Source organism: Pongo abelii, chromosome 4 (assembly GCF_028885655.2).
Source record: "Pongo abelii isolate AG06213 chromosome 4, NHGRI_mPonAbe1-v2.0_pri, whole genome shotgun sequence".
In the NCBI taxonomy this organism is placed as follows: Eukaryota; Metazoa; Chordata; class Mammalia; order Primates; family Hominidae; genus Pongo; species Pongo abelii.
In genome coordinates this window covers 17,087,854-17,101,804 of record NC_071989.2, presented here as the reverse complement: position 1 = coordinate 17,101,804, position 13,951 = coordinate 17,087,854, and the positions used below count along the sequence as shown (strand labels likewise).

General features: G+C 43.4%; 1 protein-coding gene across 5 annotated transcripts in view; it reads left to right on the top strand.

Moving 5' to 3' along the window:
* MYO10 (myosin X) overlaps positions 1 to 13,951 on the top strand; it is a 268,155-nt gene that overhangs the window by 239,568 nt on the left and 14,636 nt on the right. For all 5 annotated transcript variants that reach the window (XM_024246955.3, XM_063724070.1, XM_054555429.1 and 2 more), the window contains 5 exons: positions 4,312 to 4,407; positions 8,435 to 8,528; positions 10,322 to 10,377; positions 12,222 to 12,364; positions 12,729 to 12,923. In XM_024246955.3, the coding sequence (XP_024102723.2) occupies positions 4,312 to 4,407; positions 8,435 to 8,528; positions 10,322 to 10,377; positions 12,222 to 12,364; positions 12,729 to 12,923 (584 nt within the window). The remainder of the gene's footprint in view (positions 1 to 4,311; positions 4,408 to 8,434; positions 8,529 to 10,321; positions 10,378 to 12,221; positions 12,365 to 12,728; positions 12,924 to 13,951) is intronic.

The following is a 13,951-nucleotide window of genomic DNA, read 5'->3' as shown; positions in this document are numbered from 1 at the left end:
GTTCAGTGGGTTAAATTACTAGGAAACTGGGAAGCAAGATTTAATCGGTGAGTACTTTGCTTTTTGTGATTACACTCAGACATGTGGCTGTCATTTGGAAGATGGCCAGCCAGTTGGACCTGGAAGTTGCCCGGTGGAAACGGAATTGTATGTGTGGAGGAAGAATGGTGTGAATTTGGAACAAGTGGCTGAGTCTTTTTATGGGTTAATGTATCACTTTCAATTCCTTACTCCAGCTGTTGCCAGCAGATAAATTAGCTAAATTAAAAGCAGACAGACTGGAGGAGTTTTCTGAAATGAATCACTTGTCTTCTGTTATACCAGTGTTGGTTATACTAGCCATCCCCATTCCCAGCAATGAGAGGAACAGGGCTGGTCTTCAAATCCAACATGCCCCCTTTGCTGCCACACCCTTATAGAACCAAAGCTTTGGACTATTGAGGGCCTATTATTTTTGTTAAAAGACTAAGTAATGTTTCCAGAAAATTGTTGGGAGTTACAGGCAGCTAGTTTTCTGGGGTAACTAGATACTAAGCCTGAAAACATGTTTGGGGATCACCTGTAGCCATACTCCACTCAAAACTGAGTGACCTCAAATATTTAGAAAAGTAGTAAAATAATCTTTGAGGTATCAAATTAATGCCTGAAGTCAGGAGCCTTAAAAGTAAAATGTTTCTAATCAGCCAGCATCCGCAACTTCAGAAAAGTATTCATTGTAAAGTGGAAAGTTAAATGAGGAGAGGAAAGTCTTTTATGTATTTGATTGTAAGGGAAATCTCATGTCTCTGCAGACGGCAGAATATTGGACATTTCCAGGCTGTCCATTCGGAGTTCATGAGGTGCGGGAGTGCACTTGTGAGAATCCTGGGTCTGAATCCTGCAGGTGTTCACAGCAAGGCATGGTGGCTCTGTTGCCTCTGCCATCTTCTCTCAGCCTCACATACCATGATGTTCCTCATCTGTCTATAGATCGATTGATTGACTGACAGGGTCTCACTCCCATTGCCCAGGCTGGAGTGCAGTGACACGATCTCGGCTCACTGCAGCCTCAACTTCCTGGGCTCAGGTGATCCTCCCACCTCAGCCTCCCGGGTAGTTGGGACTATAGGTGTGTGCCACCACGCCAGGCTAATGTTTTGTATTATTAGTAGAGACGGGGTTTCGTAATGTTGCCCAGGCTGGTCTCAAACTCGTGGGCTCAAAGCCATCCGCCTGCCTTGGTCTCCCGAGTGCTGGGATTATGGCCATGATGTTTCTCTTTAATTATCCCATAGAAGGGGCCACAAGCACCAAGAAGCTGTGAGAGAGGGAGGCGTAGTATTGAATTTCACCAGAGTACATTGATGTGTGTTTCTTTTGCAACTCACTTTGTATGCTGCTTAATAAAAGCTCTATTCTCAGGTGCTTCATCAGAATTATACTGAGTTATGGACATGTTAGCTCTTATTCAGCCATTTCTGTCACCTCCTATAGAACAGGAACAGTGAGTTATTATTATGGAGAACTTCAATCATGGGCAAGAGTGGGTAGAAGAATATAATAAAACACAGACTTATTCCAGAGCTTTCGGTGGCTATCCACCCATGGCCAAGAGTGTTTCATCCACAGTTCTATCCAGTCCGCTTCCCCAACAAACTACCTTCTTTTATAGCAAGTCCCTATCATATAATTTCTTCTGTAAATATTGAGTATGCATTTAAACATTCCAATATATAATCACAATACCATTATCACGTTAAAAAAATAATGTTAGCTCCTAATATTATCCAAACTCCCAGTCATTGTTCAGATTTCTGCAGTGGCCTTATTTTTTTATTTTTATTTTTTTGAGACCGAGTCTCACTCTGTTGCCTAGGCTGGAGTGCAGTGGCACAACCTTGGCTCACTGCAACTTCTGCCTCCCCGGTTCAAGCGATTCTCCTGCCTCAGCCTCCTGAGTAGCTGGGATTACAGGTGCCTACCACCATGCCTGGCTAATTTTTGTATTTTTAGTAGAGACAGAGTTTCACATATTGGCCAGGCTGGTCTCGAACTCCTGACCTCAGGTGATCCACACACCTCACACTCCCAAAGTGCTGGGATTACAGGCATGAGCCACTGTGCCTGGCCTGCAGTTTCCTTATAAGTGGAGGTGGTAGTGTTCCTGTTGGTTTGGGTTGGTTTTATAGTTACTTTCTTCAAGTCAGAATCCAAATGAGGTCTAGATGTTGTCACTGGTTTTTGGATCACTCAAGTCTCTTAATGTACAGATGCCCCCTCTGCCTTTCTTTCACTTGCTATTTGTAATGGAACATGTTAGCTCGCTTATCCCATGGTTTCTAGATTTCACCAACCCTACATGGGCACGTGTTTGAACGTGTTTCTCTCTACATTTATTTCTTGTGAATTGGTCATTAGACCTAGAGAGTGATTGAGTGCAGGTTTTCTTTCTGTTTAAGAGTGCTTCACTGGTGTTGGTATTGATTTCTGTTAAGAAGGCTTAGAGTAGCTGGTTGTCCTCTTGTGATATCAGCAATAGTTCTGATCATAATTTTTTTTTTTTTTTTTGAGACAGAGTCTCGCTCTGTCACCGAGGCTGGAGTGCAGTGGTACCATGTCGGCTCACTGCAACCTCTGCCTCCCGGGTTCAAGCGATTCTCCTACCTCAGCCTCCCGAGTAGCTGGGACTATAGGTGTGCGCTACCACGCCTGGCTAATTTTTGTATTTTTAGTAGAGATGGGATTTCACCATGTTGGCCAGGCTGGTCTCAAACTCCTGACCTGAAGTGATCCGCCTGCCTCATCCTCCCAAAGTGCTGGGATTATAGGCGTGAGCCACCACGCCTGGCCCTGATCTTGATTTTTTAAAAAATATTTCATCTCAGTGATTCTAGCTATGAGGTCAGATAATACTTATTTTCTAACCAGACTATTTTAGTTTTCTTGCTGTAAAATACATGTTTTATTGAGAACATTTGTAGTTTCTTTTTTTTTTTGAGACGGAGTCTCACTCTTTCGCCCAGGCTGGAGTGCAGTGGTGCGATCTCGGCTCACTGCAAGCTCCACCTCCTGGGTTCACGCCATTCTCCTGCCTCATCCTCCCGAGTAGCTGGGAGTACAGGCGCCTGCCACCTCGCCCAGCTAATTTTTGTATTTTTAGTAGAGATGGGGTTTCACTGTGTTAGCCAGGATGGTCTCGATCTCCTGACTTCGTGATCCGCCCGCCTCAGCCTCCCAAAGTGCTGGGATTACAGGCGTGAGCCACCGCACCCGGCCGAACATTTGCACTTCTTTAGTTATCACAGCAAGCTGGCTTTATGCCCCAAACCCTTCTTCATCAAACGTATTGCTATCTCTGGTCTGATCCTAACATCTGCTGCTGTTTTACCCTGACTTTGTTAACCTGGTTCACCAATTTTATTTCTCTAGTGTTGTTTAGGGAGGGTTGCAGATGAGATCAAGCTGGTATTGAGACCAGACACACCCAAATCCTGCGCCTCACTCCCAGCACCCCTCATGGAAATAATGTGCACATCTCAAGCAGAATTCAGACGCAGATGCCCTGGCCTTAAGCTGGGAGAGAGCTGTGATGAATTAGGGAAAGAGCTCACACCAGGCCAAGGTTGGCTTTTGTAGATTTGAGAAAGGATCCAAAGGAAGTTGCAGGCGGGAGTGGGGGCTGCTGCCCCAGGCCTGTCTGGGTCCTGAGCAGGGGTGGGCATTGGGCGGACCAGTGTGAGGGGAGAGAGCCTCTCCCCTAGAGAAGTCAGGGGAACCCTGCTATCCCTGGCCACACCAGCAGCCTCCTCCCTGGGCAGCAGAGAGGAGACTGGCTCCCCCTAGAGGGAATCTTCATCATTGCCAAAAGGAAAACCACTGTAGGTCCCTCCATGTCTTTTGGTGATGGGTTCCAGAACCACCACCCCACTCCCCACCCCACTGCAGCCACCAAAATCCCCAGATGCTCGAGTTCCTGCTATAAAATGATGTAGTCATTGCATGTAACCTATGCATATTCTCCCACATACTTCAAATCGTCTCTGGATTACTTACAATAACTAGTATGATGCAAATGCATTACACTGTATTGTTTTTTAATTTGTAGTATTATCATTTTTTAAATTGGATTTTTATTTTTGATCTGCTGCTGGTTGAATCCACAGGTGCAGAACCCACAAATCCTGAACTCGCAGATATGGAGAGCCAGCTGTGTACTGTTTCTTCAGGAACAGACAGTTCCCAGCTCTAGTCATTGGCTTCATTAATTGCTTTCCTCAGTCATTCAGAATTTGGTGTTCCTGATGTGCGTTTGTTGCTTTTGCTCCTTTGCAGAGAGATCATAGATAACACCACCAAGGAGAATGGGATCGACATCATTATGGCTGATAGGACTTTCCACCTGATTGCAGAGTCCCCAGAAGATGCCAGGTGAGTCTGCACTGTCGACTTCATGTTACTTCATGCACAGGTATGAGCATCACACAGAGCACTGTTTACCGTACTGGCCTTGGAAAATTTTAATTGACTTTCTGTTAGGATGGTTGAAGAACCAAGAGTCATACGGGATTGATGTACTTGTCCCTTGGGGAATCTTTCCCTGGGCAAATGTGTTCAAGTACAGCACAGGGTTCAGGATTTCCAGCCTCCAGTGCCACCAGACAGACCCATTGTCATCTGTCTCAGGCTGCTACTGTCACCGGTAGCATGTGTAAATTATACAGCTGCATGAAGCTGAAAGTCTACCCTCTGGAAGCTTCTGAACTTTGAAAGTGAATCATTTGTGTTTGCATAAGGACCAAAAGGGCAGGGAGCAGTAACTGATGGCTGTTTAAGTAACTGATAGTGCTATGGCATTGGGGGGTTTTAAAGATCTTAATATTGAAGAATTCGATGGAAGAGATACTAACTTACACAGAACTTACTATTAGCTTGGTGCAAAAGTAATCACAATTATATTTCAGGCTAATATTCTAAGTGTTTCATACCTAAATATTTCAGGAAGTGTTCTAAATGCTTCATAAATATTAACTCTTTTGATTCTCTTGAATCCTGCAAGGTAGACATTAATTATTACCATCATCCATGCTTTGCAGAATAAGAGACTAGGGTACAGAGAACGGTTAGTATCATTTGTAATGCAGGGCAACCTCAATTCTGTTGAATGGAGACATTGAACTTCTTAAAAACATTTGCTCCTAAGGAGCTTTAACTTTTGGCTGAGATTAGAAGAGGGTGGAGGCCTTCATTGGCTGGGGCAAGTTGTCTGTAACTTCCTGGACTTCAGGTTTCCATGCTGGAGTGCTGAGGAGACATAGCACAAAATTAAGAGACTTAGCATTTGCTCTTCAGTGTGATGGATCACAGGGTCACCTTGTGGATCTGACACCGTGGAGTGTCTGTCCTGTCTATTACTGCAGCTTGTGAGTTTGTGAGTCTGCAGGGTTATGTTGGAGGTATCTGTCATCTGCTCTGAGCAACGCTAGAGAACATCTTTTTTTTTTTTTTTTTTTTTTTTTTTTTTTTTTTTTTTTTTGAGACAGAGTTTCTTTCTTGTTGCCCAGGCTGGAGTGCACTGGCGCAATCTTGGCTCACCGCAACCTCCACCTTCCAGGTTCAAGCGATTCTCCTGCCTCAGCCTCCCAAGTAGCTGGGATTACAGGCACGCACCACCACACCTGGCAAATTTTGTATTTTCTGTAGAGACGGGGTTTCTCCATGTTGGTCAGGCTGGTCTCGAAATCCCGATCTCAGGTGATCTGTCCACCTCGGCCTCCCAAAGTGCTGGGATTACAGGCGTGAGCCTCTGTGCCTGGCTGAGAACGTCTTTTAATTTACAAGGGTAACATCCAATAGCCTAATTCTTCAATTCTCAGCCCCAAGACCATTAGGACCTTCTAGTGTGTTCTCAGGACCCCTCGCTACCCCTTGCCCTTTGAATCTTTCTGAGTTGATACAATACCACGGTAGCAACATTAAGGGTAAAGACACCAGAAAATAATTCTTCCCATGGGAACAAACTAAAACCCTGCTTAGACCCATAAATTCTAACACAAACTGGAAAAACAAGCAAACCTGGAATTATAGCCCATCATTCTGTCTGGGACTCCTGGAGACCACATGTGGTTGTTTGTGGCCCAGGGAATGCCTGCAGCTTTTCAGCTGAATTATAGGCCCGGCGTTTGGCAGCTGCCCTGTCTGTTTTATGCCACGATGAACCTGCTAAATTTAACCTTTGGAATATTTTAGCCAAGGACTTTTTCTCCTGACCAGTGGAACACTTTTTTTAAAAAAAATTCCTTTTCAGATTCCAAGTTATACTTGATTCAAGAGAAGAAATTTATAAATTTGAGTCTAATCTAGACAGGATTGAAAGTGCAACAAATTTTATGCCTTTGTGTATGTGATTCCTACAACTTGAATGTATGTCTTTTTCAGTGTTTAATTTGGAATATTTTTGAGATGAGCAAAGCAATGAAGTCTTGCTGTTTGGTTAACCAGAATGGATACTGCAAATTTCTATTCAAGTGTTTTCCTTGTTGTATGCAAGATATATGCATATCTCTGGTATATGTTGAATATTTTCAAGTTTGTAGTCATTTTTCTCCCTTAGGAAGCACGCAAGATAGATAGATTTTAGTGCTTTGCTGTAAATCATTTGCACAGCCTACCTTTACATATGGTGTCATTTTTTTAACTTAAACATGCCATTGGATACCAAGTACTTTCCCCTCTGCCTTAAATAGTAGGAGTATATATATATTTTGTGTCTTATAAACCCCCAGCAGGAGAAGGATACCCTAGCGTCTCTTTCATATTTGATAGTGCTCACATTTTGTAGTTGGTCAGTAAATGCTAGATGGATGCATGTCTGTTCGTGGTCATTTTCCTGATGCTTTGTTCTGCTTGATTTTTCTTAAGTTGACATGTTTTGTTTCGTTTTGTATTTGTTTTTTTGTGAGACAGAGTCTTTCTGTCACTCAGGCTGGAGTTCAGTGGAATAACCGTGGCTCGCTGCAGCCTTGGCCTTCTGGGCTCAGGTGATCCTCCTGCCTCAGCCTCCCGAGTAGCTGGGACTACAAGCATGTACCACTACACCCAGCTAATTTTTTATTTTTAGTAGAGACTGGGCGTCAGTAAGTTTCCCAGGCTGGTCTCAAATTCCTGGGCTCAAGCCATCCTCCCACCTTGGCCTCCCAAAGTGCTGGAATCACAGGTGTGAGCCACCATGCCCAGACACGTTTTCCTTTATTGTCTGATTGTGATGAGGCTGAATGCGAGAGTACTCATTTGAAATAAAGATGGAAGCGTTCTCTGGTCAAAATAGTTTTCTACTTTAAAACAGTTATTTTTCATCTCCAACTCTCCAGTGGTTTTATTGACTTGAGTAGAAATGCTGTTAGATGGTTGAAAACCCCATCCTGGGAATACATAGAAAAAATAGACATCTAGGCCAGGCACAATGGCTCATGCCTGTAATCCCAGCACTTTGGGAGGCTGAGGTAGGTGAATCACCTGAGGTCAGGAGTTCAAGACCAGCCTGGCCAACATAGTGAAACCCCATCTCTACTGAAAATACCAAAAACTAGCCGGGCATGGTGGTGTGCACCTGTAATCCCAGCTACTCGGGAGGCTGAGGCAGGAGAATCACTTGAACCCGGGAGGTGGAGGTTGCAGTGAGCCGAGGTTGTGCCGTTGTACTCCAGCTTGGGCAACAAGACTGAAATTCCATCTCATAAAAAAAAAGACATCTAGTGGCCATTCCAATATGATACTCTCCATTACATGTTGAGTATCCCTTACCCAAAATGCTTGGGACCAGAAGTGTTGCAGATTTTGGAGTTTGGAATATTTGCTAATTAGACTTACCGGTTAAGCATCCCTAACCTGAAAATTTGAAATGTTCCAGTGAGCATTTCCTCTGAGCATCATGTCGGTGCTCAAAAAGTTTTGAATTTTGAAGCATTTCAGATTTCAGATTTTTTTGGTTTATGGATGCTCAACCTATATTGATCTTCTCACCTTAAAATTTATTTTTTAAAACAGAAAAAGCACCTGAATGTTCCCTAGTTTATAAATAATATCTTAAGTAAGGATCCTTGATATAAGTATTTTGGGTAGAACTGAGGATTTTATTATTTGCTGTTAATTTCTCAAGGAACTCATTCATTCATCATCGTCAAATGTCTGTAAAGGTCTATGGGACCTGGAGAAAAGGCCGTCCATTGACCTAAAGTTAGAACATAATATAGCACTAAAAGGCATTTACAGGTACATTATCTGCTTCTTCTCACTTTATTCTTTGGTAACGAAACCGACATTTACCCCTAAGAAGTAATCAAATTAAAAGCAAGGGTGCTTAGAGATGTCATTTTCACAGAGCACATGCAGTAGGGCGCTATTGCTTTGCCAGTATGAGGTTGGCCTCTCCTTGACAGTTGCTTTCTCTTCCCCACAGCCAGTGGTTCAGCGTGCTGAGTCAGGTCCACGCGTCCACGGACCAGGAGATCCAGGAGATGCATGATGAGCAGGCAAACCCACAGAACGCTGTGGTACAGGAGCACTGCCTGGGATGGGGGTGGGGCGTCTAGGGGCAGGGACGGGGAGGGCGTCAGGATGGTAAAAAAGGGAAAGATTGGGAATTTCCAGACAGTCTTTTTTTTAAAAGGTAAATATAGAATAATTAAGGAGAAAAACAGGACCATTCGAATTTAAAATCAATACAATAAATACAATAAATAGTACAATATGATAATACAATAATAAATACAGTAAATTAAGTTGGACACTGTGGCTCATGCCTGTACTCCCAGCACTTTGGGAGGCTGAGGTGGGAGTATCACTTGAGGCCAAGAGTTCAAGACCAGCCTGAGAAACATAGCAAGACACTGCCTCTATGAAAAAAATTAAAAATTACAGGCATGGTGTTATGTGCCTGTAGTCCCAGCTACTTGGCAGGCTGAGGCAGGAGGATTGTTTGAGCCTGAGAATTCGAGGCTACAGTGAGCTATGATTGCGCCACTGAACTCCAGCAGCCTGACCCTGTCTCCTAAAACAACAAAAATGAATAAATTATAGAAAGTTATAAGTGGTAATACATTCCGATTCTCCCACCTCAAACCTTTAAAAGAACAAAAGAAATAATCCTCCTTTTTATGAAGTCACGGAAGCACACGTTACACTTACTCTTCAAAGGACTTGGTGAAATCTAAATCTAAATTGTATTCTTTTTTTTTTTTTGAGATGGAGTCTCACTCTGTCACCTAGGCTGGAGTGCAGTGGTGAGATCTCGGCTCACTGCAACCTCTGCCTCCGGGTTCAAGCAATTCTCCTGCCTCAGCCTCCCGAGTAGCTGGGAGTACAGGCGCATGCCACCACACCTGGCTAATTTTTTGTATTTTAGTAGAGTCAGGGTTTCACCGTGTTGCCCAGGCTGGTCTGGAACTCCTGAGCTCAGTCCGTCCACGTGCCTCAGCCTCCCAAAGTGCTGAGATCACAGGCGTGAGCCACTGAGCTGGGCCGAAATCTAAATTGTATTATTTGTCTTCCCTCTATCCCAAACACATAAAGTTACAAAACCCTACTTTGGAAATCAAGTTTTATTTCCTCAACAGAAAAACTTGAAATAAAGTTTCTTAGGAGAAGAAGTGTAAAATTTAATCAAAGGACACAATATACTCAGGAAATTTGTACTATTGAAAGGTCATAAACACTGTTCACTGAACATATTTTAAGAATAAGAGGGGCTGCGTGTGGTAGCTCAGACCTGTAATCCCAATACTTTGGGAGGCCAAGGCGGGTGGATCACTTGAGGCCGCCAGGAGTTTGAGAACAGCCTGGCCAACATGGCGAGACCCCATCTCTACTAAAACACAAAATTATCCAGGTGTGGTGGCCCACACCTGTAGTCCTAGCTACTTGGGAGGCTGAGGCACGAGAATCACTTGAACCTGGGAGGCGGAGGGTGCAGAGAGCTGAGATCACGCCATTGCACTCCAGCCTGGGCAAGAGTGAAACTCTTTCAAAAACAAACAAGTTAAATTAAATTAAAATAGAGGTACTTGTAGAAAATTTAGTAAAATATTTTTTAAAAACAAATTATTGAAAGGACAAGAGGGAATGATTAACTCGTAATTTTAAAAAATAAATGGGCTATAGATTCTGCCCTGTGTAGAGGCTATTTGTACTCACACAACAGAGGAGTCATCTCATAGATAACTATTATTTTGAAGTTAAAAAGAAAAGAGCCTTTTCTGTCTGATTGGGAGTTGTGGGCTAGAGGTGTTACTGTAGTGTGCACCCTACTTTAGTGGTTCTCTCATTCTCTTTACTTCTTCTTTTCCAGGGCACCTTGGATGTGGGGCTGATTGATTCTGTGTGTGCCTCTGACAGCCCTGATAGGTAAGCTCAGATGTGACTCTTAACAAAAACAGCTCATCACCTGTGTGTGTCCACAGGTGTCTGTGCTGCTGAGTCACGTCCCTCTTCGCAGGGCTGTGAAATCACATGAGGCTGTGTGTTCCCACCTTGTCAACCCCAGCAATCCAAAGTCTTCCTTCTTGGTACCCAATTTTACATCATCTGAAAGTCTCCTTCTCTGGGTATCTTTGGAGTCCTGGGGAAAACCGTGGGAACCTAGACAATTTAAAAAAGCATGAGGAATATTTTTAATGTGTATACAGGGACAAACTTGGGATTTATACAGGAAGAAAATGCCTGTTTAGGAAAATGATATTCCAGCAAAGGGGAAGGGAGTCATTCTCCTTTCTGAACTTAACGATGAACTTGAAAAGGATTTTGATGATAATGTATATGTAGAGTATTAATAAACCACAAACATTGATTTTCCTTGACATTTCTTCTTTCTTGGCACCCTTTTTGGTTTCGATTTTTGAAGGCAAATCATCTTTGGAGATGATCTTATGCGTCTTTGTGCCCAGTGAACTTCATCTTTATTGTCTCTGTTTTTCTGTATTATCTTGTAAGTTCTACTTCTGGCCTGCAGCAGAAATTAAGAAAAGTTTCTCTAGGATGGACCAGAGAAAGAATCAAAATTGTCTTCTGCCCTCAGTAAGACGCCGGAAAATGAATATGAGTGTGTTAAAATTGACAACAAAATATAGTGCCTCCTTGGCAGAATTAGAGTGGTGGGGTCTCTGTCACCCTCCCATTGACAAGAGCCCTTCTGAACCATGGGTCCTTTGTTTTTAGTAGTCAGCTTGCACCCCTTATACCTGGCTCAGGAATCTTTAACATGTATGTGTCATATCCGTAATCAAAGCCCTGGTGCTTCTTATTCTGGTATGTTAGTTTCTACCTTATCTTCTCCACATCTTTGCTCTCCCAAGCCCTTCACTCCTCCAGGCTGGGCATGTGATGATCCATCCTTAGAATTTTGCATCCTCGTTCAGGGTTTTCTCTCTTCCTCAACTGGCCACTTTTCTCCAACTACAGAAAAAGGTTTTTATTTTTAAGGGGCGCCTCAAGTTTAGCCTGTTTGCATAGCTTTTCCTGTGTCCTGCAGTCCAGTTACTCTTTTTCTTAAATTTTTGTGTCACCTAACTACAGTGAACATTTGAAGACTTGCAAGAAAGAGTTCACATTCGCTGGCTTAAGCCATTAGATAGAGGAGTTAGTATTTATATTAGCAAGGGCCTATGCGAGAGGTTCAGGGCACTTCCAGACAAAAAGAGGTGAGGGAGAAAGTAAATTTCCATTATCACATTATCCGTGACTAGGAAACGCACCCTTGTTAGATCACTTTGGAAACAAGGACCCAGGTGGCTTTTTATACAAAGCGTAATCAGGCATTTAAGATGTTCCACCTACACCTATTTACTGATCCTCTTTTATTGCTGGTGTCTGACATTTCATTACCAACCCACAGAAATATTACCCAAGGCAGGAAGAAATTGACTTTGGAGAGGCATCAAAAAATTTCCCTCATGGTCACCTTATTTAGCCTTCCCGGAACTGTGTTTCATCTGGAAAGTTTTGCATGAAGAAATGTTTTCCCTTCCAGCACCTTCAGAATGAATGTGTTGCTCCAAGTTTAAAGGTTAATGATGCGTAAAAGAAATTCTGCAGAAATGAGCAAGGTTTGCCTTAATAAAAACACGGATAGCCTAGCGGTGTGTATCCCGTGACCCAGAAGCCAGGAAGAAGGCACTGAGTCTCGGTTCACACAGAGGTGATGCTGATGGTAGAGCTAAGGGGCTTTGTTTCCTTCTCATCTTGTGACTCAGACCCAACTCGTTTGTGATCATCACGGCCAACCGGGTGCTGCACTGCAACGCCGACACGCCGGAGGAGATGCACCACTGGATAACCCTGCTGCAGAGGTCCAAAGGGGACACCAGAGTGGAGGGCCAGGAATTCATCGTGAGAGGTGATTGCCTGCCCTGCTTCCTCGGTCTGCTTAACAGACTCCCCTTTCCATTTGCTTACAGACATCTGCAGCATTTTCATTTTGAGCTGCTTTTCCCAGTCATTTTAACTGTTGGAGATTTTTAAAGTGATTTTTAATTTGTGATATTATAAAGTGTTTCTACAGGGTCGTGTTTTTTGTTGCTAGTTGTGATTTTGGGCTTTTCTTTCATGTAGTTGTTCCATTTACATCAGGTTGGGGTGTTCGTGGTCTTTTTCTGGCAAACAGCTAGAAACCCCACCTGTTAGCATTATGCAGATGACTGTGTGGTCTTTGGGGTTTCTCCTCATAGATTTTAATTTACACCTTAATCTTTTTTTTCCAGGATGGTTGCACAAAGAGGTGAAGAACAGTCCAAAGATGTCTTCGCTGAAACTGAAGAAACGGTGGTTTGTACTCACCCACAATTCCCTGGATTACTACAAGAGTTCAGAGAAGAACGCGCTCAAACTGGGGACCTTGGTCCTCAACAGCCTCTGCTCTGTCGTCCCCCCAGATGAGAAGATATTCAAAGACACAGGTAACCAGGCTGGCTGCCCTAACCCTGAGCATCAAATCTTATAGTCTGGGCTTGCTCCGGGCAAAGGAATAAGATTCCTTCCTAGTGTGTACTTTATTATTTCCCCCCAAAGAAGCTGTCCTCTTGGTTTATCTTCTAGCCTGTCTGGGGTTAGCTATGTGACCACTTAATGTTTAAGCCATACTAGAGGTCTTGATTCATGGAGAGGTAGGAAGACTCTCGCAAGAACAAGAAAATGTCAACAGATGCAGGGCATCGTACAGGAAGCTTGGTTTTCATATACTCTGTTTTCATCCTTTTAATTTTTATTCTTCCCATTTTTGAGACAGGGTCTCACACTGTTGCCCAGGCTGGAGTGCAATGGTGCAAGCATGGTTCTCTACAGCCTTCCAGGGCTCAAGCAATCCTCCCATCTCAGCCTCCCGAGAAGTAGCTTGGACTACAGGCACGCACCGTCACACCGGGCTAATTTTTATACTTTTTGGTAGAGACCAGGTTTTGCCATGTGGGGCAGGCTGTTTTCCATCATTGTACGATGAGCGTCCTATGCAGCCTGTAAAAGATAAATCCTGATTGTCCATGAACTTAGCCTAGTAACATAGGAAGTACACAGGTAACTTAGAGGGTTTCTTGTAATTTTTGTAGTATTATAAAAGTGTTTCCAGAAGATGGCTTATTTTGATTTCTGTTGCTGGTTGTGATCTTGTGCTTCTGTTTAACACAGTTGTTCCATTCGCGTCAGGTTTGGGTGACGGTTCGGACAGCTTGCCTCTGAACTCACACACTGCCAGGCCAAGTGCTGTCTTCTGAAGGGAGAGGCTAAGGACAGGAAAGGAAGAAATAGGAAGAAAGAAGGAAAGTCAGAAATCGGACAGAGTTTTCACTCCTGTTCCAGAGCCCAGAAAGAGACATTAACTTACCCTTTTCCCTTCCAGAGCCAGTTATTTATCTTTATATATTTAATGATGGGTTTATTGTTCTAATACTCATCTCTCCGTCTCAGCCGTAAATGTCACAGTGCAAGAGAC